Source organism: Lepus europaeus, chromosome 20 (genome assembly GCF_033115175.1).
Source record: "Lepus europaeus isolate LE1 chromosome 20, mLepTim1.pri, whole genome shotgun sequence".
Classification (NCBI taxonomy): Eukaryota; Metazoa; Chordata; class Mammalia; order Lagomorpha; family Leporidae; genus Lepus; species Lepus europaeus.
In genome coordinates this window covers 6,607,333-6,634,209 of record NC_084846.1, presented here as the reverse complement: position 1 = coordinate 6,634,209, position 26,877 = coordinate 6,607,333, and the positions used below count along the sequence as shown (strand labels likewise).

Sequence of the window (26,877 nt, the reverse complement as noted above, 5' to 3'; positions counted from 1 at the left end):
GGGAATAAAGCAGTGCATAGAATATTCTATCTTTGTCGTTCTGCCTTTCAAGTACATGAAAAATATTAAAATAATTTTATGAGAGAGACCAACGGGGAACTTGGACTAAGAGGGCCGGCGCCCCCTGGGACCTGCAGGAGCTGCTGCTTTGAGTCTCTGCTGCCCTCCTGTGGCCATGCTCGGGACTGCAGGCGCTGGCAGCCTTGGCCGAGGCGGAACCTTGTCCCCGCCCACCCCTCGCTGGCCACAGAGGGACACGGCCTGGTCCTCAGGCTACTTAAGTGGCTTTGCTGCTCTGGACCTGTTTGCAGCTCGCAGGGCATGGATGCGCGACGAGACTCAGAGAAAGTCCCATCGCCAAAGTGCATGGTGCAAAAAACTGGCTCCGAGTGGAGGATTCAAGGCCGTGGTCAGGGGTCTCTGGGAGGCGACCCCAGGAAGCCCCCGTTAGGCAATGAGGCCCTCGAGGCGGATGGAGCCCTGCAGGGGGCGCCACCACCAAGGGGGCGCAGATAGCGCTCTGGGCACGGGAGCACAATTCCTCCCGTGGCCACCGGGGGCGCCCTGACCACTCGCCTGGGGCGGCTGCTGGGTCCCAGAGGCGAGGTGGCGGAGCCGGGTCCTCCAGGGCCACCAACCCGCAAGGACCCTGGCGGATAGCAGAGTGGGCCAGTTGCTGCCTTCCAGGGCGCGCGGATGCGCAGGACAGGACGCTGGAGCCGCAACAGGGGTGCCGCAGCGAGGCCTGCGGGTGTCCTCGGCGGGGCCAGCGGGGGCCCCAGTGTCCGGTCCACGCCGCAAGCAGCGAAAGGGACCCAAGTCGTGGGCAGCAGCAGGGACCGTGGAAGGTTCTGGAAGCTGAGCCTAGGCCAAGCTTATTGGAGATGGCCCTGGGGTGGGAACCCGTGTGTCCAGCGGCCCTGAGTCCCCGAGGACCTCCGGGCTGGGACAAGGTCACCGGGCGGAGCCAGGCAGGGGTCAAAGCCGAGTGCAGACCGCTTCTTCCGGGGCTCCTGGTGTGCGTAGGGGGTGGGGGGCACCCCGGGCCCGGCTCTCCGAGCGCACGGCCGGGTTTGCATTCTGCTGTTGCATTCGGAAAACTGCCCGTAAGGACAGCTCCAGGGAGGAGGCCGCACCGGCGCCGCCCACGCACCGCTGGGGGGCAGCCCGGCCCCGCCCAGGCCCCCGCCGGAGTGATGGGGGGGGCGCTGCCACCTCCCACGCAGGGGAAAAGCCATCAGAGCGTCCCCAGGTCTCCCGCGCGCCCCGAGAGGGCGGATGCGGGGCGGGGGCGCGCGCTGCTGGCTGCCGCGGGGACAAGCCGGGCGGGGACCCGCCTGGGAACAGCTATGCGGTGCAGAGGAAGCGGGGGAGGGGCAGAGGAGGCATCGTGGGCTGAAAGGAGCCAGGAAAAAAAAAAAAAAAAAAAAAAACAGGCCAGGAACCCGGGGAACAGAGATCCGGGCGGCAAAGGGCCCCTGCGGGAGGCAGGAGGCGGCCAGCGAGGGTCGCAGGGGCTGCGGGCAGCTGGGGGCGGGGCCCTTAGGCTCCACCCCCGCCCGGTGGGGAGAGAGACCCCGCGCAGCCCGCAGCCTGGGCACTGCCTGCCCCTCCCCCAGCTCCCCGGGCCCCTAAGTCAGTGGCTCGGCCTGCCACGCCCCCTCCTGGCCCCCTGGCCCCTGGCCAGGGCAACCTCGCCAAGGCAGAGAGGGGCGAGGGTCCCACGCGGCCCCTAAGCTCCCGCGCTGGCTGCCACGCGAGCTCGGGTGCTCTGATGCGGGGTGCGGGGTCCCACCTGCTGTCTGCCCCCCACCCCTGGCCAAATGCCTGCCTTCGCACGGGCTAAGGCCTCCCAGAGCCCTAACCCGGCTCCCATGGGGTTCCTTAGGCACCAGCCCTTCCCGGGGCTCCCTCCCGTGCCATCTCTTGCGGCGGCCACAGCGCAGCCTCAGCCAGGGGCCCACCCCGGGGCCTTTGCACTTGCTGCGGCTGCACTGCGAGCCCTCCGCTTGTGCAGAAAACACGTTCTCCCTGCCCCCTCTCCTTGCCCACGAGCTGTCCTCGGAGGCTGAGCGCGCGCGCCAGGAGCTGTGTTTGGAGCGCCTTCCCCGTTGCCATGAGAACCGCACTCCCCGCACCCGCCCGCATCGCTCGGCGGCCCGCGGGTGCCCCCCCTCCTCTGGGAGCTCCCGAGAGGTCACCGTGGGGGTCCCCCAAGGCCCAGCACGTAGCACTGCCTGCGGCTAGCTTTCGCCTGTGCGCCTCCTCCATCGGATTCGCTGCTGCGCCAGGGGTGGCAACGCGTCCCAGCTGGGTCGCCAGAGCCCCGCATACAGCAGGAGCTCAATACATGCGCTGGGGTGGAAGGCAGGCTCCGCGCCTCGGACTGGGCGGGCGGCCGCACACATCTAGGAAGGCGCGGCGCCTTAGGGAGATACACGGGGGTGGGGGGCGCGTCCGGCACACCCGGGGGCCCCACGGCCACCCACGCTTTGCGTGGCCAGCCAAGGCCACACCCTCCCTGTGCCGTGGCGGGCGTGGGCGCTGGGGAGCAGAGGTGGGAACCACGAGGGTGCCCTCGGCGCCCACGGCCCACGAAGCAGCAGCCGGCCCCTGGGCGCGCGAGAGGAAGCTGGGGGAAGCGGCGGCCGGCTGGACAGGAAGCGGGAAGGGCGGGCGGCCCCCTCCCCCGCCCGGGCCCCTCGGGGAGGGGGCGGAGCTGGGGCCGGCCCGGCCCTTCCTCCCTCCCCGCCCGTCTGGGTCCCTGGCGGCTCCCGGCTGCCCGCCCGCCTGACGCCCTGGCGTGGCGGGGATGGGGGGGGGCGCTGCTGCTCCGCGCGCGGGTGCGGGCCGCGATTAGGTGTCGGGGGTGGGGCCGGTCGGCCGCGGGAGAGCTCCAGACGGGCGGCTCAGAGCCCGGGGAGCTGGCGATGCGCCCACGCGCAGGGCCCCGCACCAGCGCCGAGACAGTCGCCTGGACGGGGCCCATCCCCTGGGTGCGGGCCAAGCCTGCGAGCGCCGCGGCGCACACGTGCACTCCCGCAAGGAACCGCGTGTGGCCACGCGCGCACCCGCCGGGCGTGGCAAACGCAGCCCGACACAGCCCAGGTGCCACGGGGCCTGCGCTCCTCCCGGGTGCGGGCTGGGGGGACGGCAGGCGGGGGTGTGCGCTGGGGCACCCAGCGCGGGGCACCCCGGAGAGTGCGCCCCCGCTCACGGCAGGCGACACCCCCAGAGCTGAGCGCCGCCTACCGCGGGCGCCGGGTGTTGCGAGGGGGCGAAGCGGCGGGGGGCTCCCGGCTGGGGCTGGGCACCCCAGGAGCTCATCCGGGTGGGCGCGCGGGGCTGGGCCAGGTGTGGCTCGGAGCCAGCCGGGCGGTGCGCGCCCACCGGGCACCCCGCGGGGGCCACAGCTGCTCCCGGGCGCACAGCAACCATCTGGGGTGGGGTGGGTGGGAGAGCGGGGTTCAGCCGCGCTCCGGCTCCCTGGATGGGCTCTGCGCGTGCGCGCCCAGCCGCGGGGCCCACCGCGCGCGCGCCATCGCCGCTTTAAGAGCGGCGCCCGCGGGTGGCGAGGAGGAGGAGGAGGAGGCGGCGGCGGCGGGGCGGGCGCGCGCGCGGCCGGCGGCGGGGGCGCGCGCTTCCCGGAACAGCCCGCGCGGAGGGAAGAGAGGGAAAAAAAAATTAATAATAAGCACCCCCCGCGGCCGCAGCCGAAGCTGGCGCCGGCGTGCGGAGCTGCCCCGCGCGGACGCCGCCCGCGGTGGCCGCCCGGGGCGCGCGGCGGTGGGGCCCGGGGCGCGGGGTAGCTATGGCGACGGCGAGCGCGGCCCGCGGCGCCGCCTGACAGGTGCGGGCCCGGGCGGCGGCGGCGGCGGTGCGGGGCAGCATGTACGCCAAGGCGGGCAAAGGCTCGGCCGTGCCCTCCGACAGCCAGGCCCGCGAGAAGTGAGTGGGGGCGCGGGGCACGTGGGCGCGGGGGCCGCCAGCACCGCGCGGGGGGCGCGCGAGACCCGAGGGGCCAGGAGGGGGCTCCGCGAGAGTTGCGGGGAAGCGGGAGAGCCGGGGGCGCGCGCGCTTCCAGGGTGGGGGTGGGGGTGGGAGCGAAGCCGAGTGGCTCGAGGGGTCGCGAGATTTGCGGGGGCCGCACGAGACTCGGAGGGGCTCCAAGTGGGGGGGCGCGGGAGTCCCAGGGGGTGGGGGAGACGTGGGCGACTCAGGGGGGCGCGCGGGATCCGAGGGCGACTCGGGGGAGGGGGCGCTCGACCTCGCCGGGGGCGGGACTTGGGGTGCGAGGGGACCGGCCGGCGCCGTGGAAGTTTCCGGGGTGGGCGAGACTGATCGCTCAGGGACCCTGCTGCCTCTCTGGTCCGGGTCTCCGCGGAGCGCCTTCCCCCCGAGGGGGGTCCTCTTCTTGCCCTGGACCTAGGGTGTCAGGCGCGCTCAGGCTGGTAGGGGGCCCTTGGTGGAGGAACAGGAGGGGGCCTGGGGTCCTCTGTTTGGGGGGGTCTTGCTGAGTGCGCCCTGAAACCGCTGCCAGGGAGGGGGCTGCCCAGGGAGCTGGATGGGAAGTGGAGCAGCCGGGACTCGAACCGGTGCTCCCACGGGATGTGGGTTGGGCATTCGTGTCCCAGGCTGTCTGGCAGGGGACCGCCCCAGCACCTGTGAGCCGACATCCGGAGTGGGTTTTCCACCCAGTTGGACATCCCAGGAGGGTACTGGGTCTTGGTCGGGGCAGGGGAGGGGCTCAGCTGCGTCCCCTCCCCCCCAGTGCTGAGCCCAGGGCCAGGAGGACACTGGCCTCGGCTCTGGTGGACAGGCTGAGGGTCCCCGCTCTGTACATCGGGGGGTCTCTCCCAGGACGCCTCTGTGGACGCTGGTTCGGAGTCAGGGTTCTGCTGCTGACAGAGAACAGGTGGTCTCGGCCCCCCATTTATCCCACTGGGACCCCCGGCCTCAGGACCACTTGCCTTTTGGGGTTCCCACAAGGGCCGGGTGCCGGCCACTTCCTGTCTGCTTTCACCCTGGTTGTCTTTTCTGTCTGGTGGGATGGGGGGGTCTCGGCACCGATCGCCCACCCCCACACGGTGCCCCCCCATGCAGCCCCTCCCTCCGTCTCAGCCATGGCCCTGGGCCCTCTCTGGCTCTCCTGGGCCTGTCCAGGGGCGCCCAGCGCGGAGGCTCTGTCTCTGTGTCCCAGGGCCATGGTTTTGAGATGGACGGGCAGATCCGGCTGCCGGCTTTGTTGCAGCCAGGAGGGGAGAGAGGACCGAGCGAGGCCGGGGTGGGGTGGGCTGGCATTCGGGGACCCCCCGGCCCCCTGGTGCGTGTGGGCACAGGGCGGAGAGCACTGTGACCGCAGCCCGTAATTACGGTGCCAGCCATGGGGCGTCCCATGCACATTGCGCCGGGCTCCTGGTGCCTGGCGTCCTGCAGGTCATGCGTGTGGTGTCCCGGGTCCCCTCCTGGCCCTGGGGCCCCCTCTGTGTGTGCTCTGAGGGCTAGGGTGGAGGGGGCTGTGGACCCCAGAGCCAGGGGCTCAGCCGAGCTGAAGGCGTGGACCAGACCCCTGTTCTCCCGAGGCGACCTTCCACATGGGGGCGTGCACTGGGCAGGGGGCGGAGGCACTGTCGGGGCACAGGTGGGCTGGGCTGTTGGGGGGCTGGAGTGTGCAGGGGGCCTCCGCAGTCCCCAGGCCGGTGTCGCCCAGGACTTGGGGCCGCGGGGGTGCGAAGGGCGGCGGGAGAAGGCGGCTGGGCAGAGTCAAACCGAGGTTATTTTAGGATGGGGCCGGCGCCAGGGCAGGGCGGCCGCGGGGTGGGGGTGGGACAGCTGGGGCACAGGGGCTGGGGGCCTCCTGCCTTCACCCCGGCTCAGCCCCGGCCTGCGCACCCCCTCCCACCCCCACGGAGCCCCGTGTCTCCAGGCAGCGCGGGTCTGGCTGGGTGGGAGGAGGAGCCTTGGCCGCCTGAGCTGGGAGCTGTGACCCAGGGAGGCGGGGCCAGGTGACCCTGGGGCTGCAGGGGTCGGGTGGGCCTGGATGTGCCAGGGGCTGCCCGACAGTGTGTGGACTTGCGCAAGGCGCGCTGTGGGCCCCGCCAAGGACACGGTCTGTGGTGACGCCTATGTGGGCAGGAGACATCCGTGGGCTGGGACAGGGCCAGGACGTGTCCCCCCACCCCCACGTTGAACCCAGCAGAATTCCACCTGGGGTCTGGGGCCTGGAACACCCGGGAGGGGGCACGGGCAGGGTGCTGAGGGATGTATAGGAGTTGCCGAGCCGCTGGGGAGGGGGCTGCAGGTAGAGCCGGAGCCCCTCCCCACGCCGCCCCGCAGGCTGGCCTTGTACGTGTACGAGTATCTGCTGCACATCGGAGCCCAGAAGTCGGCGCAGACCTTCCTCTCCGAGGTACGCCCCGGCTCCTGCTGCCCTGGCGGGGGTCCCGCACGTGGTCCTAGCCCCTCAGTGCCCGGCCTCTGCCCGCAGATCCGATGGGAGAAGAACATCACGCTGGGGGAGCCCCCAGGGTTCCTGCACTCCTGGTGGTGGTACGTGCGTGCGTGCTGGCTGCGTGCGTGCTGGCGGGCGGCGTCGGGGTGGGGGGCCGGCCCAGGGCTGCGTGGCGTCACCAGGGTCCCCTGTCGCCCGCAGCGTCTTCTGGGACCTGTACTGTGCGGCGCCGGACCGCAGAGAGGCGTGTGAGCACGGCGGCGACGCCAAGGCCTTCCAGGACTACGTGAGTCCCCGGGGGTGGCAGCAGTGTCCCTCAGGGATGAGTGGGGGGGTCGCAGGTCTGTGTGGAGAGCAGGCTGTGTCCTCTGGGGGGCGGGGGGGCACGCTGACCCCTCCCCATGTTGCCGCCTGCCTGCCCGCCCCTGGCACCGTGTGTGTGTGTGTGTGGGGGGGTCTGGCGCTGTGTGTCTCAGTGGAGCTGCAACCCCTCCCTGGCCCGAGGCTCTGCCCACCCCCCTTGCCTCCTCCCGCAGTAGCAGCCGCTGGGCGCCCCAAGCGCGGACTGGACATTGTGGGGGCTCCAGGTCCCCGTGAACGCGCTCCCTGGGGCGCGCCCCGGTTACACTGGCAGCGCGAGGGGAGACTGCGGGGGGCACCGTGGGTGGAGGGCCCCCTGCCGCGAGCACGTCTCGGACGGCCCACTTCGTGAGTGAGGGGCTTGGGCCGCCTGACAGACTCCCCTCCTCCGCCCAGCGGGCGGGGCTGACCTTGGCGTCTCCAGGAAACGCCAGTGCGCCCCGGCCGTCGTCCTGGCAACGCGGCCGGGCGGGCGCCTCTCCAGGGATGGCGGGCTTGGGGGGGTCCGGCCCGGGGCCAGGCACGGCGCGCCTGCCCGGGATTAACTCCTTAGGGCCGCTGCGGGGACAGGGACAGGGAGAGGGGTGGAGTGGGGGCTGCGCCCTCCTTCCGCTGCCTCCTGTCCGAGCCTGGCGCCCGACTGTCTCTTCGGAGCAGGAAGGGCTTGGGCGCCTGCCGGGGCCAGTCCGCCTCCCTGCCCGTGGGAGCTTGTGGGAGGGGGTGCTGCGCCCCACCCCCGTCTCACGTGGGCTGCCACGTGGTTTGGCCTGGGCTGAGTTGACCTGGGGTCTGGCCCGAGAGCGAGAGCGGCTCCAGGGGCCTGCTCTGGTGGCCCGGGTGGGGGTGGGTCGTGAGCCCATGCAAAGGGCGTCCCCCCAGGAGTCCATCACCTGCTCCGGGCTCAGGCCCTGCGCCCTCCTCCCCTGCCCCGATGCAGAGCAGGTGTGGGCCTCGGAGCCAGCCAGCTGTGTGGCCTGACGCCCCCTGTCCCTGCCTGCTATGGGCTGGCTGGCCTGGGATGGAGCCCCCCTCCCCTTCTCCTTCCTCCAGCAGAGGGGTGGGTGGGGCCTGAAGAGGAAGGGGTGGGCCTGGGGGAGGAGCCATCAGGGGAGGGTGGTCTAAAGGTTGCTGATTGGTTTGTATCTGGGGTGTCCTGTAGAGTTGGGGTCCCTGGTGGCGGGACCTGTCCCAGGGTGGGGGTGGGGGTTTGCTTAGAGCCGGAACTCCTTGGTGGGGTCTCCAGCCACTGTCAGGGTGGCCTAGGTCCACACCCCAGCGAGGCCACCTGCAGAGAGGAGGGTTCCCAGGACAGATGTGACCTGACCACCCCCCCCTCCGTCTCCGCCACCCCTGCAGGGCGCCGCGGCTGCCCCCAGCCCCGTGATGGGGGGCATGGCCCCCGGCGACGCGATGGCGGCGGGCCCCATGGCGCCTGGCTTCTTCCAGGTATGGGCCCAGCCTTGGGGGCGCGGTGTCTGAGGCTGGGGTCCCGGGGCCATGGAGGCCCCCTCCCCTCCCATCAGAGCCATGGGAAACACGTGGGCTGCAGGTGTTTCGCTGCCTCTGCCCCCATCGCTCCTGCAGCCCTGAGCCAGCGCCCCGGCCCACCACTGGCTTGGAGGGGGCGGCCTCTAGGTGGGGGCCCAAGTGTAGCGGGAGCGGATGCAGCTTTGGGGGGCTGCGGGGGGGGTCAGCGCTGATTCCCCGACCCCCCTTCCAGCCCTTCATGTCACCGCGGTTCCCTGGGGGGCCCCGGCCCAGCCTGCGCATGCCTAGTCAGGTGAGAGGGGGCCGAGGGGAGGGGGCGGGCGCGGGGCCCGAGTGGGTCACCCGGTCCTCAGCACCCGCCCCTGCCCCGCAGCCTCCCGTGGGCCTCCCTGGCTCCCAGCCCCTCCTCGCGGGCGCCATGGACCCCTCCGGGCGCACTCAGGGTGAGTAGGGCCCACTGCCCCTCCACCCCCGTGCCCAGAACCCCACGCGCACCCACACTTCCTTCCTGCCCCCGTGCCAGGTCACCCCAGCCTGGGCGGCGTGATGCAGCGGGCGACGTCTCCGCGGGGCGTGGCCGGCGTGGGGCCCCAGGTAAGGGCTGTGCCTGGGGCAGCGAGCCTGGGGGCTGCTGGGGTGCTGCCCCCTGCCCCCTCATCCCCTCTCCCCTTCTTCTCGGCAGGGCTACGGCGCCGGCATGCGGCCCCCGCCCAACTCCTTGGCCGGCCCAGGCCTGCCTGCGGTGAGCATGTAAGGCCAGCCCGGGTCTGGTTCATTCCCGGGGTGCAGGGTAGGGGGCGGGGCCGCGGCCCAGCTCCAGGGACCACTCCCATCTCTTTCAGGGGCCCCGGAGTGCGTGGCCCATGGGCCAGCCCCAGCGGCAACTCTGTGAGTGGGCCCGGGCCGGGGGGCGGTGCTGGGGGAGCGTGGGCGGGGCCGGGGGCGGTGCAGGGGGAGCGTGGGCGGGGCCGGCCACTCACGGCTGCTCCCGCCGCCAGGTCCCCTACTCCGCCTCCTCGCCTGGCAGCTACGTGGTGAGTGGGGCGTGGCTGCGGGGCCCTGGGCCGTGCGGGGCCGTGGGTGGGGGGCAGGCGAGGGCCTTTCTCATCCTCCCTGTCTCCCGTGCACAGGGACCCTCAGGAGGGGGCGGGCCCCCTGGAACGCCCGTCATGCCCAGCCCTGGAGGTACGGCCTGCGTGGGGGTGGGCCCCGGGGGGAACCCCACGCCCCGCCCCCTTCACGCCCCGCTGTCTCCGCAGACTCCACGGCGTCCAGCGAAAACATGTACACCATCATGAACCCCATGGGGCCGGGCGCCGGCCGGGCTAACGTGAGTGGGGGCGGGGCGCCCGCCATCGGGGTCCCACCTGCGCGCGGGGGAGGGGGGCGCGGGCCTCAGCTGCCCCTCGCTCTGCCCGCAGTTCCCGCTGGGCCCCGGCCCCGAGGGTCCCATGGCGGCCATGAGCGCGCTGGAGCCGCACCACGTGAACGGATCCCTGGGTGAGTGGGGGTACCTGCGGACGCGGCGGCTCAGCCCGGCCCCTCCCCTCCCCGCGGGCCGGGGTCTGAGCTGCGTGTCCGGTCTCTGCGGTCCCGCAGGCTCGGGCGACGTGGACGGGTTGCCGAAGGTGAGGGACCGGGGCGCGGGGCGCGCGGGGCCGAGGGCGCGGGGCGGGCCAGGGCGGCGCAGCGCGCTCACGGCGGCCGCCCCCAGAGCTCCCCCGGCGCCGTGGCCGGCCTGAGCACCGCCCCGGGCACCCCGCGGGACGACGGCGAGATGGCGGCCGCAGGGACATTCCTGCACCCGTTCGCGAGCGAAAGCGTAAGCGACTGCGTCGACTCCCCCCCCGCGGCGGCGGCGGCGGGCCGCAGGGGCCTGGCGGGCAGGCCCCGGCGGGGCGGCCGGGGGGCCAGAGCAAGACCGTGACCGCGGCGGGCCAGGTGGGGGGGCGGCCGCGCCATCCTTCCCTCCCGTCCCCGCCCCGCCCCTCCCCACCCTGCCCGCCCCTCCTCTGCCCTGTCCTCCGGGGGGAGGGGGGCGGGTCCCAGTGCCGACCGGAGCTGAGCCCGCCCTGCGTGCCGCCCCTCGCTCTCTCCGCAGTACTCGCCGGGGATGGCCATGAGTGTGTGATGAGCGGGGCCCCTCGCCCGTGCGCCCGGCGCCCCTCGTGGGGCCAGGGCCTGCGGTCCCACGGGAGGTGGGGGGCACCGCGCCGCCGGGCCCCGGCCAGGACTCTCCTTTTATACGCAAGCGCAGGAGGACTTCGGAGACGCCCCCCCCGTGGGCGGGCCCTTGCTGCTGCCTGTACTCCCCTCCCCCCAATAAACGTCGCTCGGTTTGGTTTTTGGCGCGCGTGCTCCTGGTGCCCGCTTTATTGGGGGAAGCCGGGAGAGGGGGGTCCCCGCGAGCGAGGGGCGGCTCAGCTGCTGGCCGGCTGGCGCAGGTCGGCGTCGCCGGTGCTGCCGTTGGCCGTGGCCGCGGCCGCTCCCTTCTTGAGGGGCGCGGGGCTGGCTGCGGCTCCGAGCGCCCCGCGCTGGCCGCCCGGGCCCGGCCGCTCCATCTTGAGCTCCAACAGCATGTGGTTCTGCGGCGGCAGCCCCACGCAGGCCCTGCGGGACGACGCGGGGCAGGTGGGTGGGGGGCGGCCCCGCGCGGCCCCCGCCCCCGCCGCCGCCGCGCACGCACCTGAGGATGTTCTCGATGCAGCTGCGCTGGCGGGAGAGCGCGTTGACCACGGGGCTGCCCGGCGGCGCGAGCGGCGCCTTGAACAGGAAGCCGAGCAGCGAGAGCACCGCGTGGAAGCGCTGCGGCTCGGGGTCGGCGTCCGTGCAGAAGCTCACGCGCTCGCACAGCTCGGTCAGCAGCACCAGGTCCAGCATGATGGGCGCGGCCAGCAGCGAGTCCTGCGGGGCGGGGCGGGGCGCTCAGGAGGGGGCGGGGTGGCCGCCGCGCCCCGCCCCGCCGCGCCCCGCCCCGCGCACCTCGCACGTGTTGTGCAGCACCAGTGTGTTGGTCCCGCCCAGCATCAGCTCCGACGTGTACTCGTCCAGCGCGCGCTTGCTGTCGCCCACGTAGGGGACGTACTTGATGACCACCTGTGGGCGCAGCTGCGTTGTCGCCGGCCCCGCCCCCCGGCGCGCCCCGCCCCCGGCCCCCGCCGGCCCCGCCCCCCAGCGCACGCACGCAGTGGTCCGGCTCCTCGCCAGCGCGGTAGAGCACCGGGTTGCTCTGCACCATGTCGTCCACCACGCTGCTCTTGGACACCTCCTTGGAGCGGAACTGCGGCGGCGCCGACAGGTTCCGCCCGTCGTTGTTCCCCAGGTGGTTGTAGCTCACGATGGACCTGGTCTGGGGGTCGCCAGAGCAGCGGCTCGTGTGCGGTCACGCCCCCCCACCCCGGACCCCACCCCCACCCACACCCCAAGGCCCCGGCCGAGCACCTTGAGGCCAGAGCCGATGAGGAAGTCCACCAGCACGGACTTGACCTTGGTCTGGCCGGACTTGAAGTCGTCCCCGCCCACGAAGACGCGGCGCTGGCTCGCCAGCTCCAGTGCGCCGGGCACCAGCGTGTTCTGCGGGGACCCGTTGAGGAAGGCGCAGCCCTCCAGGATGCTGGCCACGGCGAAAAGCGTGGACGGCGACACCTCCAGGCCCAGCTGCGGGGACGCGCGGCGCGGGCCGTCAGCCGGCTGGGAGGTCCGTGGGGGCCCTGCCCTCCGCGCACGCGCCCCTGCGCTGCGCCCACCTGGATGCTGCGCAGCAGGTTCTCGGCCGTGTCGTTGACCCCCGGGACCACGTCGCAGAAGCGCTCCGTGTTCGCCGTCCACAGCACGATGACCTTGTCCAGCCCCGCGCTGGACCGGAAGTCGCGGATGTCCTTACGGATTTGCTCCAACTGGGGAGTGGGCAGGGGGAGGTGGGGGAGGAGAGGGGGAGCAAAAGATGGGGGCGTCACCGGGCGAGAACAGGCGCCCAGGGGCTGTCGGGGTGCGGGCGGGGCAGCACCTGCTGCGCGCGCGTGCCGGGGATGAGGTTGTCCGCGCGCGCGCTCTGGTTGGCCGCGATGAACTCGGGGATGTAGACGGAGGGCCGCGGGCGCATGGCCTCCATGTGCGGCCACAGCTGCTCCTGCAGGCCCCAGTCCAGGACCTGCGCGCGCCGCATCGCCTCGGCCAGGTTCAGCGACGAGATATCCCAGCCTGGGGTGGGAGTGGGAGTGGAGGGGGTTGGGATCCTGGGCCCCATCAGACGCCCGCTCCCCTGGCCCAGGGCTCCACCCACCATCAAACACCAGGTCGTTGGGCGCCACCATGGGCAGCAGCGCACGGAACGGCACGAACACCTCCTGGCCCTCGGCGTCCAGGCCCAGGTTCAGGGTGCCCGCCTGCGTGAGCGAGCCGTAGTAGTTGGCCTCCTGGGGGCGCAGACACAGTTGGGTGAGGGGTGGGCGTGGCGGGGGAGCCCGACATGCTTCCAGCCACAGAGTTCCGGGCTCCAAGCCAGGGCGGAAGCGGCTCCCCCGGCCCCTCCCCCCGAGCCCACAGGCACCTTAGCTCCGCCCCCCACAAGCCTCCAGTGGCGCAGCCCCAGTCCCATGGAAACCCGTACCGGCAGCCCCCGCTCCCGCAGCCAGGACTCGCCCCCCAGCCCCCACCTTGCGGCCGGTGCGCGTGGGCCAGGACAGGCGCAGGCGGTTGGCCAGCACGGCGGCCGTGAGCGTGGAGCCGTTGTTCCCGCCCCAGCCGACGAGCATGACCCCGAGCCGGGGCACCTGCCGAGCTGTCCGGAAGATGAAGCGCGTGGCCGTGGGGTGCACCTGGGGGAGGCGGCGCCGTGAGCCTCGGGCCGCCGCTCCCGCTCCCCGCCCCCGCTGCCCACGGCTTCCCGGGGGGGCGCCCGTCCACCTTGAGGGCGCCGCCCTCGCGGCTAACGCGCGTCGTCCGGTACTCGTACTGCGCTTCGATGGTCTCGGGGCCGTAGACCACATCCGGGCTCTCGACCACGACCTCGGCGGCGGCGGCCTCCATCGCGGCGGGCTAGGGGTCGGGGTGGGCAGGGGGTCAGCGGGGACACCGAGCGACCGGGCCCCGCAGGTCTGGGGCCCCCGGGAGCCCGGCCCCGGACTCACCAGCGTGGAGCGAGTTCGGGCGGCGGCGGCAGCGGGCAGTGGGCGGCGCGGGCTCTCGGGCGCGCGGCCTCGGGAGAAAAGAGCCGCGGCCCCGCCCCGTCCCGCCCCGCCCGCGCCGGGGGAGGGGCCGGGGGCTGGGGTCCGAGGCCCGACTGCCCGCAGCCGCCGCCGCAGCGGCTATCGGGAAGGGCCCAGCGCGCAAGGGGCCGCGGGGCTGGAGCGCGCCCGGGTTTCGCTCTGAACTGCAGGCCCCCGGGGGCGCGGGGTCCCTTGTTCCCATTTTACAAAAAAAAGAAGACAGGGATGCTACAAAAGAGGGCGAGCACTCGTGCCCCCCCGCCCCCGCCAGGAGGCTGGGTCTATTGGGGGAGGGGCTCATCTCTGGGTCTGCACGGGAAACCAAGGCAGGAACCGGCCAAACCCCTCCCCCTTCAAGAGCAGCCGCTAAATGCTCTCCCGCGGCGCGCGGGCCTGCGGGGCCGGCGACTCCCGCGCACCCGGCGATAGGGGACCGTGGGAACCCAGCGGGCCAGCGCGGGCGGCTCCCCCAGGAACTTTCCAAAACAAGTGGCCGCCTCTGGTCGGAAACTTTCCACCGTGGAACTGGCCCAGAAGGTGGGGAGCTGGGATCGTTTGCAAAAAAAAAAACAACAACAAAAAACAAACAAAAAACATCTGGCTGGCCTTGGGGTCTCTGGTCTGGGGGTGCCAGGGCCTGGAGCGCCCCCAGCTGGGCCCTGCAGGGAAAGGTTTTGAGGGAGGGAGAGGAGTTCACTGCGGGCGAACCAGAAGGGGGGGAGTGGGGAGAGGCCTGTGGGAGGGGGGCAGCCTGGGGACACCCGGAGGAGCAGGTGCACGCTCCCCAAAGCTCAGGGGTTGTGCTGCCGACGTTCGGAAACCCCGCCTCTGGGGGTGTTCAGAAAGTCCCTGGAGAACATACTATGCAGAACTCTGCAGGGAGTGGGCGTTACAACCTCCCCCCTCCCTGTCCAGGGCTTCCCGGGTCCCCTGTCTGCTCTGTCCCGACCTCTAGCTGGGACAAGGACAGGCGGCGGCCTCTCCTTGGACACCAGGGTGGCCCTGTCCGATGGGAGATAATGGGGCCGCAGGGTCCCAGCCCTGCCCAGCAGGGAGGAATCCCAACAGACAGGCCTCGCCGGCCTCCCTCTTGCTCAATCCCGGCTGGCCAACGTGGACAGTGCACCTGGGGCCTTGGGCTTCCTCCCTTTGGAAGGGGGAGAGCGAGCGAGTGAGCGAGTGAGCGAGCAAGAGAAAATCCTCCATGCCCTGGCACCCGCGAGTGACTGGGGCTGGGCGGGCATCGGTGGGAAGCTGGGACGCAGGTGTGGGCGTCCCACGCGGCGCCAGGCACCTGCCCTGCAGTCTCAGGCCAGGGCTGTGCCTTTGTGACGGACAAGGAAGGACAGGGAATGCCTAATCCCACTCATGGCACGTACCTTCTGCTGCGCGGTCAGTGCTGTTCTGGGAGCGGCTGCGGCCCGGGTGGGGGGCCTGGGCCCCTCCGATGTGCAGGTGGTCTGGAGTCCGGCTGGTGTCGGACCTGGGGGAAGCCTCGTGGGCCTACGGCCCCTTCACCGGGGCAGTCTGAGGGTCCATCCGGGGACTGTGGGGGCACCTGGCAGAGACCAGGGGGCTGGGAGGGCCCCCCGCAGCTGGAGGCCACTGTGGCACCTGGGGAATACGTGTGGGACCCAGTCCACAGGAGCCCGCGTGTGCGCACGCACGCGTGCCGACAGCAATGTGGTGCAGGAGCCGCCCCGCAGGTCCCGGGGTGGGTGGGCCCCTTCCATCCCTGTAGGGCCAGCGGTCAGGTGGGAGTGTGCTGCCCAGGGCAGGCCACCAGGAGCTTCGTCCAGCAGGGGGCAGGAGCGAGGTGGACAGCCAGGGTGGGCAGAGGCCCCTGGACCTCCAGGGGGCGGGGCAGGAAGGTCGGGTGACCCAGGGTCAGCAGGCGCAGCGCCAGCCAAGGGAGGTGGCCCGTGACCCCTCTCCAACCCCTCCAGTTCCTGGGGCAACCTCAGAACTCGAGCCAAGGCCGCCACCAGCAGGGAGCCCCCCCACTCCGCGGGCAGTCAGCTTGCTTTTTCTCAAACACGGCCCCTCCCTCATTCGGGGGGGGGGCAGGGCCCCAGCTCTCCGGTCCCTGTGGGTGGCGTGGGGACGCCGGAGAAGCGAGGCCCCACTTCTGCGGGCTCCGGTGCTGTGGAAGCATCGCGTCGCTCACCCAGCTGCTGTGGCTCCCAGCTACCTGGCCCTCCTGAGGCCCGGCCGCCCCGCCCCGCCCCTCCCCGTGGTGGGCCTGGGGGATGCGCCCTCCCCGCTCCGCGCTCCCCACGCGCCAGCCTAGGACGCACACGCACACACGCGCCAGCCAGGCAGCCCGCGCTGCTGGGTTCCGTCAGTGAAATTTATTGTAGGTTGAAAAACCCCCAGCGTTCACCTGTGGTGTACAAAAGGCCTTTTAAGAAAGAAGGGGGCACTGGGGGGCGCCTTCCAATCCCAACGTTTTGGCAAAAGTGAAAAATTCCTGTAAACACCAAGTGCATGGCCGCCCCCGCGGGGCAGGGAAGACAGAGGACTCGGCCGGCCCCGCCCCTCCCCACGGACCGGGCGGGCGGAGAGGAGGCAGGAGCAGCCCCCCGCGGCCCAACACAGAGGCATCTGTGTTTGCGGTCCACCCTCCGCCCCAGCTCGCCGCCCCGCCGCATTCCAACACGGCTCTGCCCCAGCCGCACGGGCACGCGCACACACACGCACACACACACGCACACGCACGCTGGCGCACGCACACAGCCCCCGCGGCCAGGGGACATGAGGCACAGCGACAAAGCAGCAAGTGGGGCGTCCGTGGAGCCTGCGCCCCCGGGCCCCGGGGCCGGGCCTCCCTGAGTGCAAGCCCAGCAGTGGCCCTGCTGGGACGCCCCCGGGCCCCACGCGTGGACGGAGCGCGCAGCGGCGTGGAGACCGAGTGGTCCCGACAGTGCGGAGGAAGAGCAGCAGCACGGGGTGGGGGTGGGGGGCGGCGACAGACCCTGGCCCACACGGCCGGAAGTGGAGCCTGGGGGCGCGGGGCGTGCGCCTAACACTGCGGGGCGGGCGCGGCAGCGCCGGGGGAGGCACAGGTTTACAAAAAGGACTCTGCTCTGTACAAAAATAGACTGGAGTCTGTGCGCAGGCGCCGGCGGCCTCTGTATAAAACTAGAAAAGGCAGCGGGCGGGGGCTCCGCGGGCCGCTAGGGCCAGGCCTGCAGCTGGCGCCGGTCGTAGTCCGCGATGAGCCGCTTGATGTGCGCCAGCTTGCTGTGCAGGTACTCGCAGCGCAGCTTCTCGGCGCCGTAGTTGGTGTTGGTCTGTGGGGGGGGGGGGGGTCGGTCAGGGCGGCCACGCCCCCCCCCCCCCCGCGCCCTGCATGGGGGGAGGCTCAGACCCAAGGCTCTGCCCCACCCCCGACCTGGGGAGGACCCTGAGGACCCCCGGCCATTGGTCAATCCCCATGCCTGGCAAGTCCTGCAGACTGGGGGCGTGGCCTCGCCCGCAGGCTCCGCCCTTGACCTGGGGAGCACCCTAGGGAGCAGGGGAGCGCCCTGAGGACCCCGCCGCGAGGCTGGCGCTGCGCTCACCTTTTTGATCTTGCGGTATTCCTGCAGGATCTGCCCTCGGGTGGTCTGCGGCGAACAGGACACAGAACCAGTGAGGCCCCGCACCCCCGGTGCGGCGCGGAGGGGCCTGGGCGGGAGTCCCGCAGGAGTCCCTACCTCGTACTCCTCGGAGCCCTGCGAGAGCTGCCGGAGCTGCGCGTCGAGCTGCGTGAAGCGCCGCGTGATGCGCTCGATGCGCGCGTGCAGGTCGCGGTACTCGCTGTACTCGGCGTTGAAGTCGTTCTTGTAGCGCTGCCGCTGCTCCGACGACGAGATGGCCGCGTACTTCCTGCGGGCGGCCCGGGGGGGCGCTCAGCGCGGAGGCGCCCGGCCCGCCCCGCCGACCCCTGCCCTGCAGCGCCCCGCCCCGGCCCGCCCACGCGGGCACTCACAGCAGGTAGTCGGGCGTCTCTGACGTGGACGTGGGCGCGGGCGCGCTGGCGCCGCTGCAGGTTCCGTTCAGCCCTGCGGGAGGCGACCCGCACCGCCTGAGTCGGAGCCCGGGTGCCCCCCACCGGCGGGGCAGGGGCAGGGCTGCCGGCAGGGGGCGCTGCTGCAGGCCCGAGTCGGACTGCCAGTGGTGACTCCGGCCTGACCCACACCCCGCAGCGTCCCCGTCGCCCGCCACACAGGACAAGGACAGCACCAGGCCCAGCCAGCCGGTCTGGAGCGTCGCGTTCAGCTCACGGGACAGTGGCGGTCAGAGGGGAGGGTGAGGTGGCCCGGGCGCGGCCTCCCCTCCGCCTGCAGGGGCTGCAGTGGGTCCGCCCGGCTGACAGCAAGCCCACCCCTCGGCCACTGCCCAGCCTGCCCCCGCACGCGGCTGGTTCCGGGCGAGGGGCGTCTTACCCAGACTTCGGGGCCTCCGCCAGGCAGAAGAGCGAACGGAGGCTCCGGGTCGGCTGGGCTTGTACCCGTGGGACCCCCCACCCCCACCCCGCGGCCAGGGTGCTGGGGAGGAGGCAGGACAGACCCCACCCTGAGTCTCCAGGAGACAGCAGCCGGGCCCAGCGGCTCTGGCAGGGTGCAGGTGCAGGCAGGGAGCCCCCAGCGGCCCTGCCTCTCCCCGCAGCACCTGTCCACAGCGCCCCCTGCTGCCCACACCGCTCCCCACTGAGCAGGGGCTGCTGTGCCAGCCGATCGGACCCAGGACCTAGGCCCCGGCTTCCCCGCGGCCCGTGAGCCCTGCACTGCCCCGCAACCTGCACTCCCCACGTCACTGTGGCAGAGCCCCTGGAGACCTGGGGCGAAGCGGCCCCAGCCCTGGGCCTCCCCGCACCTACCCGGGGTGGCGGGCACGGGCTCCGGAGGCTGGGCGTGGGGCCGCTCCTCGGGCGCGCGCTCCTGCTCTTTGTGCTTCTTGGACTTCCTGCGGGACTTGCTGCGCGCGGGGCTGCCGTGGGGGCTGCCGGGCTGGGCACAGTCCGTCGGCAGGGGCAGGCCGGGGGGCGGGGGGGCTGGGGCCGCCGTCTCTCCCCGTCCACAGTCTCGAGCGCCGTGGCCCAGGGCGTTGCTGACGTCGGCCAGGGGGTCGTGGGCCCTGGGGGGCTGCAACCGTGGGGGCAGGTGGGCGCTGGAGCTCAGGGTGTCGGCGCCGGCTGGCGGCCCGGGGGTGGGCAGCAGGGCCTCGCGGCCGTCGGGTGCACTTGGCTTCCCATTGACGGCAGGCTGGGCTCTCTGGGTGAAGTGAGATATCCTGGGCTTCTTGCTGGCCAGGGGGTCGATGAAATCAGGGGGCTGCGGCCGCTTCTGCGAGGGAGCGGGGTCGGCGTCAGAGGGCGCTGGACTCCTGTACCCCAAACCCTAGCCTCCGTGCCTGCCTGCGCGGCCTACGCCGGCCACACGGGGGCGCCCGGACACCGGCCGGGCGCAGGGGAAGGGTAATGGTCGGGTCCTGGGCCAGCTCAGGTCTCCATGCCCAGCGTGTTCCCGGACAGCACAGATGGTCGGCTGGCACAGGGACATGCCAGAGCCGGGGGGGAGGGCGACAGGTGCTGGGTGGGCCCCGACCCCCACCCCTGGCCCAGCCCGCCCCTGCTACCTGAGGGGGGGACGCCGAGCAGCCGGGCTCTCGGGGAGGGCTGGAGGCTGCAGAGTCGCCGGGGAGGCCGCTGGCGCCATGCGGCTGGCACAGCTTCCTACGGAGAAGCAGGGCAGGGGCGGGTCAGGAGTCCCGGGCAGTGCCCACGGGTCCACCACGAACACCCATGGGGTCCATCCACAAGGGAGCCCCCCGCCCCGCCCAGGGGCCTTCTGTGCATGCCCAGATGCCCGCCACCATGGAGACAGGGACACAGCACGGGGACTGGTCGGGCCAAGGCCCAGCGGGGTGCTGGCCATCTACCAACGACTGCTCCCTGTGCAATCTCAAAACACAGATGAGCACCAGACCCCTGGCCAGGCACAGCCCAGAGGTGGGCAGGGCGGTGGCCCCACCATGCACCCGGCCCCCTGGCCGACCCCTGGAGCCCTGTGCGTCACTACGGAGCAGCCTCCAGCCTGTGACGGCCAGGGCACTGGCCACGGGGCCTGAGGGTGAGGAGGGCCGCAAGGGCGGGGTGGTGCGGGGCTGCTGTCGGCCACGGAGACACGCGCCCAGTGAGACAGGAAGCCAAGGGCGCCGCCATGTCCCGGCTCCTCTGGCGCCCAGGGAGACAGCCGGAAGGGGCAGAGAGTGGACGCCTGAGCGGCGACCGTCACACAGGACCTCTGGGCATCCAGCGTGGACCTCCGCGGAGGGGCATCCCGCCAGGCTGTCTCCCAGCTCCGGCCACACCTGTGGCTTCCAGGCCAGGCACGGCTGGCCCCAGAGCCCCATCGCCAGACAGAGCGTCCGGAAACGGGGCCCGCGTGGTGCCACGGCAGGCTACGCTGGTGTTGTAGGCCCCCCGTTCCTGCTCACGCAGACCCCGGGGGCAGCAGCGGTGCCTGGGCGGCTGGGCCCCTGCCACGTGGGAGGCCCAGGCTGAGTGCCAGCTCCTGCTTCAGCCTGGCCCAGCCCTGGGCATCGTGGCCGCTGGGCAGTGACCCAGTGGGTGTCAGCTCTCGCGCGCACCAGTCACTCTGCCTCTCAGATACGTAGAGAAGGGGGCAGGAAGGGCCAGAGGCTGTGCCGCCTGTGGGCTTGTCCAGGGCCGGCACGTGCACGGGGAGACGCCGGCGTCAGCGGTCAGGGAAGGGGACAGGGACAGCGAGGGCCACACGCAGGGCAGGGGCGGGGGGGGGGCGGGCGCGGGGCTCCAGCCGCCCACATCTCATTCCGCAGCGCCTGGGTCGAGGCCCCGCTCTGCGGCTCAGGTACTCGGGTCTCTCCCGCTCGCGGGAGGCCCGCCGGGCACTGATAGGCGTCCCCTCAGCAGCCGAGCCAGGACGGGCAGCTGTCCGAGCCCGGTGGTCTGGTCTCTCGTCCACCCAACCCCGGCGAGCAGAAGCTGCGTGTGAACGGATCGGCGCAATGGGCACTCCACGCCGGCGGGAAGCCAGTTCCCACACGCCACGCACACGCCACGCTCCTGGCAGCCAAGACCTGAGAGGCGCCCCAAGCGCCCCCAGCTCATGAGTGGATCGCACGCTGAGGGCTGGACCTGTCACCACGCAGATGAACTCGAACCTGACGCCAGGGGCGCAGCCAGCTGCCTGTGACGTCGGCATCCCACCTGGGCGCCGGCTCGAGTCCCGGCTGCTCCACTTCAGCTGCCGGCTAGCGGCCGGGAAAAGCAGCAGGAGACGGCCCCAGTGTCTGCACGCCCGCACCCACACGGGAGACCCACGAGGAGCCCCTGGCTTTGGCCTGGCCCTGCCCTGCTCGTTACACAGCCACCTGGGGAGTGACCCAGCAGATGGAAGCTCGCTCGCTCTAATTCTTTCAAATAAATCAATCTTTTTTTTCTTTTTTTAATAAAGGGAGGGAGGTGTTCTGGCGTAGTGGGTAAAGCCACCGCCTGTGACGCCAGCAGTGCGAGGCCTGGCTGCTCCACTTCCGACCCAGCTGCCTGCTAGTGGCCTGGGACAGCAGCTGAAGATGGTCACCGTGTCCGGGCCCCTGCGCCCCATGGAAGACCGGGAAGAAGCTCCAGGCTCCTGGCTTCGGACCAGCCCAGCGCTGGCCGCCTGGGGAGGGAACCAGCTGATGGAAGACCTCTCTCTCCCCTCTGACTCTTTCAACACCAAGAAACAAACAAGGCCGGCGCCGCGGCATAACAGGCTAATCCTCCGCCTTGCGGCGCCGGCACACCGGGTTCTAGTCCCGGTCGGGGCGCCGGATTCTGTCCCAGTTGCCCCTCTTCCAGGCCAGCTCTCTGCTGTGGCCCAGGAAGGCAGTGGAGGATGGCCCAAGTGCTTGGGCTCTGCACCCCATGGGAGACCAGAGAAGCACCTGGCTCCTGGCTTCAGATCAGTGCAGCGTGCCGGCCGCGGCGGCCATTGCAGGGTGAACCAACGGCAAAGGAAGACCTTTCTCTCTGTCTCTCTCTCTCTCACTATCCACTCTGCCTGTCAAAAAAACAAAACAAAAAAACTAAAAAAAAAAAAAAACAAAAAAACAACAAGCTGCACAGGGAGCAACCCGGTGTGGCGATGTCCAGAGAGCGCGGAGCGGTGGCTGTGGGCGGGGTGAGAATGTCCTGGAAGGAGACAGGTGTACTGTGTCTGCACTCGCTGTTCACTTCCGCGTTGTTTTTATTATTGAGAGGGAGAGGGGGAGAGAGAGGGGAGAGATCTCCCATCGCTACCTCGTTCTCCAAATGCCAGGGATGGACCGGCGATGGCCGGAAGCCGAATCCCGCTCTCCCCCATGGGAGGAGGCCCCGGCACTTGGCCGCACTGCTGCCTCCCAGGGTGTGCACGAGCAGGAAGCTGGGGCCGGGAGCCGAGCTGGGAGCGGGGCCCAGGGGCCTGAACTGGCGCCAAACCACCAGGCTGGACACCAGTGCTGTTCCCATTTCCACGTGGCCCGAGAGCAGCCGGCTGGGGCCGCCGCTTCCCCGACGTGAGGGTGCACGGGAGACCCGGGGCCACCAGGAGTGACCGCACAGCGCAGGGGACGGCAGGCCTGGGACACGTGGCAGCGCTGAGGGGCGCTGGGGATGGGCGGACGAGGGGCTTCCGGCCCGCCCGAGCCCTCCTGGCTGCTCACGGCCGCGGCCGGCTGGGCGAGAGGTGGGGGCACGGCGGCCTCCCGGCCAGAGCTGTCTCAGGAGCAGAGTCCCCACAGCCCCTGTGAGTCACAGGGCAGGGTGAGGGGTGGCTCGGGCGGCGGAGGCAGGGCTCCTGGGGGACCTCAGGGCGGCGATGACAGGAGACACCGACAGCACAGCTGTGTGCGGGTCCGGTGCCCAGCGGGGCGGCACCTGCAGGGGGCGGGGGCGCCGACCCCTACCCGCTCACCCTGCCCAGGCCGACGGAAACCCCGAAGGCCCGGGGTTTACCCGAGGGACCCCAGCCCTGCCCTGCTTCACAGCCGAACCCCCAAACCACCGCCACCCCTCGCAGCGCGGGCCCTGAGTGCCTACCCGGGACCCACGGGTGAGGGGGCCGCGCTGGACCACCCCTGCCGGGGCCCCAGTAACCACCATGGCCTCGCAACACCCAGGGGAGCTGTGCTAGCCCGGCCGCCCCTCCCCGCGCCCGGGCCGCCAGCGTTACCGGAGCAGCACGCGCTTCAGCAGCTGCTGGTCCCCCTCCGAGTAGCCGGGCCAGTCCTTCTGCACGTCCTGGTACATGCAGTCCCGCAGCGTGCACGTGCCGTCCTTGGCGCTCACGTTGGCCACCTGCGGGGCAGAGGCGGCCGTCACCCGCGGGGAGCCCGGGACGCGCGCATGCGCACACAGGCGAGTCCGAGACAGAACACCTGCCCTGGCCCCTGCGCGCACACACAGCTCCCCGAGGCCCTCCCAGGCCCAGCCCCTCAGCTCGGGGTCCTGCGGCCGCCAGCGAGCCCTGTGCTCGCGCCCCACCCCTCCGGGCCTCAAGGGGTTCCGAGGAACTCTGTGCGGCACTCCAGGACGGCCGGCCAGGAGCACGCGGGGCGCCCCTGCCGCACCGCCGGCTCCGCGAGGAGCAGGGGTTCCTGGGGTTCATTCCCGGCCGGCGCACCTGCTGCAAGAGCCCGTCCAGCGCGTCCTTGTCCGCCTGCGCCAGCCCATCTTTCTGCAGCCGCAGCAGCAGCTCCGCCTTCCGGTAGGGCCGCAGCGCCAGCAGGTGCAGCACCCGGTCCCGGAAGGGCCTCTGGGCCACCCCGCCGACCCCGCTCACGCCGCCGCCGCCGCTCTTCCTGATGGCGCTCGCCAGGTTGATGGGGGTCGCCCGCTTCCGGGAGGGCACGGCGTCCGTCGCCCCCGGGGCTGGTTTCCGAAACTGTACCTTCTTGCCTGCAAGGAGAGCCCGGGCGCTAGGGGCCGGCTGCAGCGGGGGTCCAGGGCCCCGCCCCCGCCAGGCGGAAGCGGCGCTGCGGGCGGCCGAGAGCGCCACCTGCTGCCCACGGCCTGTACCTGGCACCGGCCCGTCACTGGCTCCTAACGGGCAGCCCAGATCCCAAGAGCCTTGTGACAGTGGGGGTCCCTGAAGCACACGGCCCCAGGTCTCGCACGTCTATGTGTACGCGCGCATGCTTTAGGAAGGCAGAGCGAGAGCGAGAGCGATTTTCCATTCGCCACTTCAGTCCCCAAATGGCTGCAACAGCCAGGAGCCAGGAGCCAGAGCCGGGTCTCCACGTGGGTGCAGGGCCCAAGCGCTTGAAGCGTCTTCTGCATCCCAGGCCATTGCGGACGGCCGGGAGCTGGCACGGCGAGCAGCGGCTTAACTGGCTGCGCCACAACGCCGGGTCTTCAGCCCTCCACTCTCCGGCGGCGGAGCAGTGAGACAAGTGTCACACCAGGGCTTCAGCCCAAGCAGACACGGGGGCACGTGCAGCGGTCTCCCCAGGGGCTCGGGCCCAGCCTGCCCAGGAAGACCACCCGATGCACCGGAGCTGGGTGAGCCCGCTGCCCAGCGTGGGGGCAGGCTTTGAGTCTTCTTGCCTCTTCTTTAAAAAGAAAACACCTCGAGGCCAGCCCTGCCTCTGGTGTTGGCGTCCCACAGGAGTGCCAATCGGAGTGGCGGCGGCTCCACACCTGAGCCCGCCCTCTGCCGACGCCCTGGGAAAGCCGCGCACGGCGGCCCGAGTGCCTGGGAGGCCCGGATGGAGCTCCCGGCTCCTGGCTTCAGCCTGGCCCAGCCCTGGACGTCGTGGCCATGCCGGGAGCCGGCCAGCGGACGGAAGACCTCTCTCGCTCTCACTCTGCCTTCTAAGTAAACACATCTTTTTAAAAAGAACAGAACAAAAAGCCACCGAGTGCTGGCCTGCTCCTCCCTGGGCACCTCTCAGGCTGCCGCCCCGCGCCCACGCCGCCCCACGCAGCCCGCGCAGGGCCCAGGCCCCCCGCCCCAGCCCACGGGCGGCTGCTCACCCAGGTAGCGGCCTCCGGGCTTGATGACGATGGCGCTGCGGCTGCGCGTCTCCTCCTCGGCCTGCGCCATGCTCTGCCGCGCCTTCTGGTAGGAGTCGTCGGTGGCGCACACGGTGACCTTGTCCTGGATGCTGCCCAGGCAGTCCAGGTGCACGCCCCCATGGCTGCGGGGGGCCGGGCAGGGCTCAGCTCCGGCTGCGGGGAGCCCCGCCCGCCCGGCCCCCCGCCCGGCCCGGCCTCACCTGGACACGTACTGCTGGATGCAGTCGAAGCTGCCCTGGGGGCTGTCGCGGCCGATGTGCGAGAGGTAGAAGGAGAAGGTGCGCACCGCCGCCGGGCAGTCCGGCTGCGGGATGCAGATGTGCTGCGGGCGGGCCAGGCGTCAGGGGGGCCGGGAGCAGCGCCTGCCCTCCACACACACCCCCGCCCCCACACCCGGGCCTCCACACACCTGGGCCTCCGCACATCCCGACCTCCACACACACCCCTGCTCCCACATACCCCGGCCTCCACACACACCCTGGCCTCCACACACACCCCGGCCTCCACACACACCCCTGCTCCCACATACCCCGGCCTCCACACATACCCCAGCCTCCACACACACCCCTGCTCCCACATACCCCGGCCTCCACACACCCGGGCCTCCGCACATCCCGACCTCCACACACACCCCGGCCTGCACACACCCCGGCCTCCGCACACCCCGGCCTCCACACACACCGGCCTCCACACACACCCCGGCCTCCACACACCCGGGCCTCCGCACATCCCGACCTCCACACACACCCCGGCCTCCACACACACCCCTGCTCCCACATACCCCGGCCTCCACACACACCCCGGTCCCCACACACTCCTGCCTCCACACACCCCGGCCTCCACACACACCCCTGCTCCCACATACCCCGGCCTCCACACACACCCTGGCCTCCACACACCCCTGCCCTCCACACACACCCCGGCCTCGCTGAGGCCGGCGGGGCAAGGGGGGCTGTCCCGGGCGAGGAGCGACCCCGGGGAAGGGGCTCATCCAGCCATGCGGAGCAGCAGGCGGCCAGTGCCGGCCCCACAAGCACGCGTAACCCTGGTGTGGGACAGCGCCCCCAGGAGGCCCTGCAGACCCAGGGACCTGGCCCGGCCCCGCCGCCCCCCCAGCCAGGGCCCTCAGGACACAGGCTTAGCCAGCCTCCTCGCCCCGGGCCCCGCAGGGAGGGCTCCAGGCTGGTGTCCACGACGCCAGTGCCAAGCGGACACAAGCACGCGCCTGGATTAGGCTTGGAGAGAAAGGAGCCGCGCACCGGCATCCGAGATCCACACCCCAGCTGTCTCTGCGGACTCGCCTCAGCGCATGGGCCGACACGCACACGCACATGCATGCACACACACACATGTGTGTTCACCCCCAGCTCCGCCAGCACGCGGTGACTTGTCAGCGGCATAAGCGCCGGGAGCCGGCCACACGCTGTGGGGCGGCCGCGGCGAGCCCGAGCCCACGGAGGGCAGACCCAGGAGGCAGCTGGCGAGCGAGGCCCGGGGCCCCGCTGTCCTGGCTCCGCCCCAGCTCTGGCTGCCACTGGCTGCTCACGCTCCTGCCTGCCAGTGACCCCGCGCCCTCCCGCGGGTGTGGGATGATTCTCCCGGGGCGCACAGCTGGGGGGGACGCCCAGGCCCTGCACACAGGGGCCCACCCAGCCGCACTGCCGGGGACCCAGGGACACGTGGGATACAGGGCTGGGCAGTTCCGCGTCGAGCCAGGAACCGCAGGGTCTCAGCCCCGGCCTGGCGGGCAGGGTCTCCAGCCGGGGGTGTGGAGTCCTCTGAGAGGCCGGCTGTTTCGTGCCGGTTCCTGGAACAGCAGGGAAGCAGCCGGGCACCAGCAGTGCGCGCACCGGGCCCTGTGCCTGGGTCTGGGGTCTGGGTCGGTGCCCACAGGCAGCCCCTACACAGGGGATGAGGTCTCGGCTGCCCGTGGGTCCTAACGACCCTCATTCAAGGCACCCATGTGGCCCCAGGAGGCCAAGGATGGTCCCTCTGTGCACATATGATGCCACCCGCAGACTCACAGCAGAACCCACGGGGCCCAGGCCTCCGACCTGGCCACCAGAGGGCGCTCAGCCTGCAGCTGGGCCCCGCCAGGGCCCTTTGAGTCTGTCCCACACTGGGGAGCTGGCACAGCGTGTGCAAGAGCCAAACTCGGAGCCCGCGGGCGCCTGGGAGAACACCGCCCCCTCCCCGTCGTCCACTAGGGGGCGCTCGCTCTCCCAGCAGCCACTTCCACTTCCAGGTCCGGGAGGGGCTCCCGGCCCCACTCCTCCCCGTTCTGAGGCAGTTTCCATACTGTC

The 26,877-nt window shown here is 71.8% G+C and overlaps 3 protein-coding genes across 5 annotated transcripts in view; 1 reads left to right on the top strand and 2 right to left on the bottom strand.

Annotated features, from left to right (window-relative positions):
- Positions 1-3,815: 3,815 nt before the first annotated feature.
- On the top strand, positions 3,816-10,646 carry SSBP4 (single stranded DNA binding protein 4). Of its 3 annotated transcripts, none has more exons than XM_062178275.1 (17): positions 3,818-3,948; positions 6,337-6,409; positions 6,488-6,549; positions 6,653-6,737; positions 8,168-8,257; positions 8,532-8,591; positions 8,673-8,742; positions 8,823-8,893; positions 8,982-9,049; positions 9,142-9,187; positions 9,298-9,333; positions 9,430-9,484; positions 9,559-9,629; positions 9,721-9,799; positions 9,899-9,927; positions 10,014-10,240; positions 10,401-10,646. In XM_062178275.1, exons 1-16 carry the CDS (start codon positions 3,890-3,892, stop codon positions 10,224-10,226), a joined length of 1,167 nt encoding a protein of 388 aa, XP_062034259.1. In that variant the 5' UTR covers positions 3,818-3,889; the 3' UTR covers positions 10,227-10,240; positions 10,401-10,646. The 3 variants fall into 3 exon arrangements, with proteins under 3 accessions (XP_062034258.1, XP_062034259.1, XP_062034260.1); XM_062178276.1 differs by having other exon boundaries at positions 3,820-3,948; positions 10,014-10,121; XM_062178274.1 differs by having other exon boundaries at positions 3,816-3,948; positions 9,298-9,484; positions 10,014-10,121.
- On the bottom strand, positions 10,644-13,463 carry ISYNA1 (inositol-3-phosphate synthase 1). Its single transcript, XM_062178273.1, has 11 exons — positions 13,429-13,463; positions 13,205-13,336; positions 12,955-13,116; positions 12,582-12,714; positions 12,306-12,499; positions 12,046-12,195; positions 11,741-11,956; positions 11,484-11,648; positions 11,282-11,395; positions 10,986-11,203; positions 10,644-10,909 (listed from the first exon to the last, which is right to left on the bottom strand). The coding sequence occupies exons 2-11, from the start codon at positions 13,325-13,327 to the stop codon at positions 10,720-10,722; spliced, it is 1,665 nt and encodes a 554-aa protein (XP_062034257.1). The 5' UTR covers positions 13,328-13,336; positions 13,429-13,463; the 3' UTR covers positions 10,644-10,719.
- A 2,346-nt stretch (positions 13,464-15,809) lies between these two features.
- ELL (elongation factor for RNA polymerase II) overlaps positions 15,810-26,877 on the bottom strand; it is a 40,754-nt gene continuing 29,686 nt past the window's right edge. The window contains exons 3-12 of the mRNA XM_062178858.1: positions 24,775-24,896; positions 24,533-24,696; positions 23,181-23,455; positions 22,731-22,855; positions 19,129-19,225; positions 18,371-18,836; positions 17,480-17,552; positions 17,205-17,376; positions 17,070-17,114; positions 15,810-16,799 (exon numbers count right to left, since the gene is read on the bottom strand). Of these exons, the coding sequence (XP_062034842.1) occupies positions 16,683-16,799; positions 17,070-17,114; positions 17,205-17,376; positions 17,480-17,552; positions 18,371-18,836; positions 19,129-19,225; positions 22,731-22,855; positions 23,181-23,455; positions 24,533-24,696; positions 24,775-24,896 (1,656 nt within the window). The 3' untranslated portion in view covers positions 15,810-16,682. The remainder of the gene's footprint in view (positions 16,800-17,069; positions 17,115-17,204; positions 17,377-17,479; positions 17,553-18,370; positions 18,837-19,128; positions 19,226-22,730; positions 22,856-23,180; positions 23,456-24,532; positions 24,697-24,774; positions 24,897-26,877) is intronic.

Excerpts from the sequence above, each read along its gene's own strand:
- SSBP4 (XM_062178274.1), top strand. The coding sequence starts at position 3,890 with ATGTACGCCAAGGCGGGCAAAGGCTCGGCCGTGCCCTCCGACAGCCAG. Across the intron at positions 8,743-8,822 it reads CCCCTCCGGGCGCACTCAGG|GTCACCCCAGCCTGGGCGGC; the intron begins GTGAGTAGGGCC and ends CCCCCGTGCCAG. Across the intron at positions 9,630-9,720 it reads CGGGCGCCGGCCGGGCTAAC|TTCCCGCTGGGCCCCGGCCC; the intron begins GTGAGTGGGGGC and ends CTCTGCCCGCAG.
- ISYNA1 (XM_062178273.1), bottom strand. The coding sequence starts at position 13,327 with ATGGAGGCCGCCGCCGCCGAGGTCGTGGTCGAGAGCCCGGATGTGGTC. Across the intron at positions 12,715-12,954 it reads CCACGCGCACCGGCCGCAAG|GAGGCCAACTACTACGGCTC; the intron begins GTGGGGGCTGGG and ends CTGCGCCCCCAG. Across the intron at positions 11,204-11,281 it reads TGCTGCACAACACGTGCGAG|GACTCGCTGCTGGCCGCGCC; the intron begins GTGCGCGGGGCG and ends CCCGCCCCGCAG.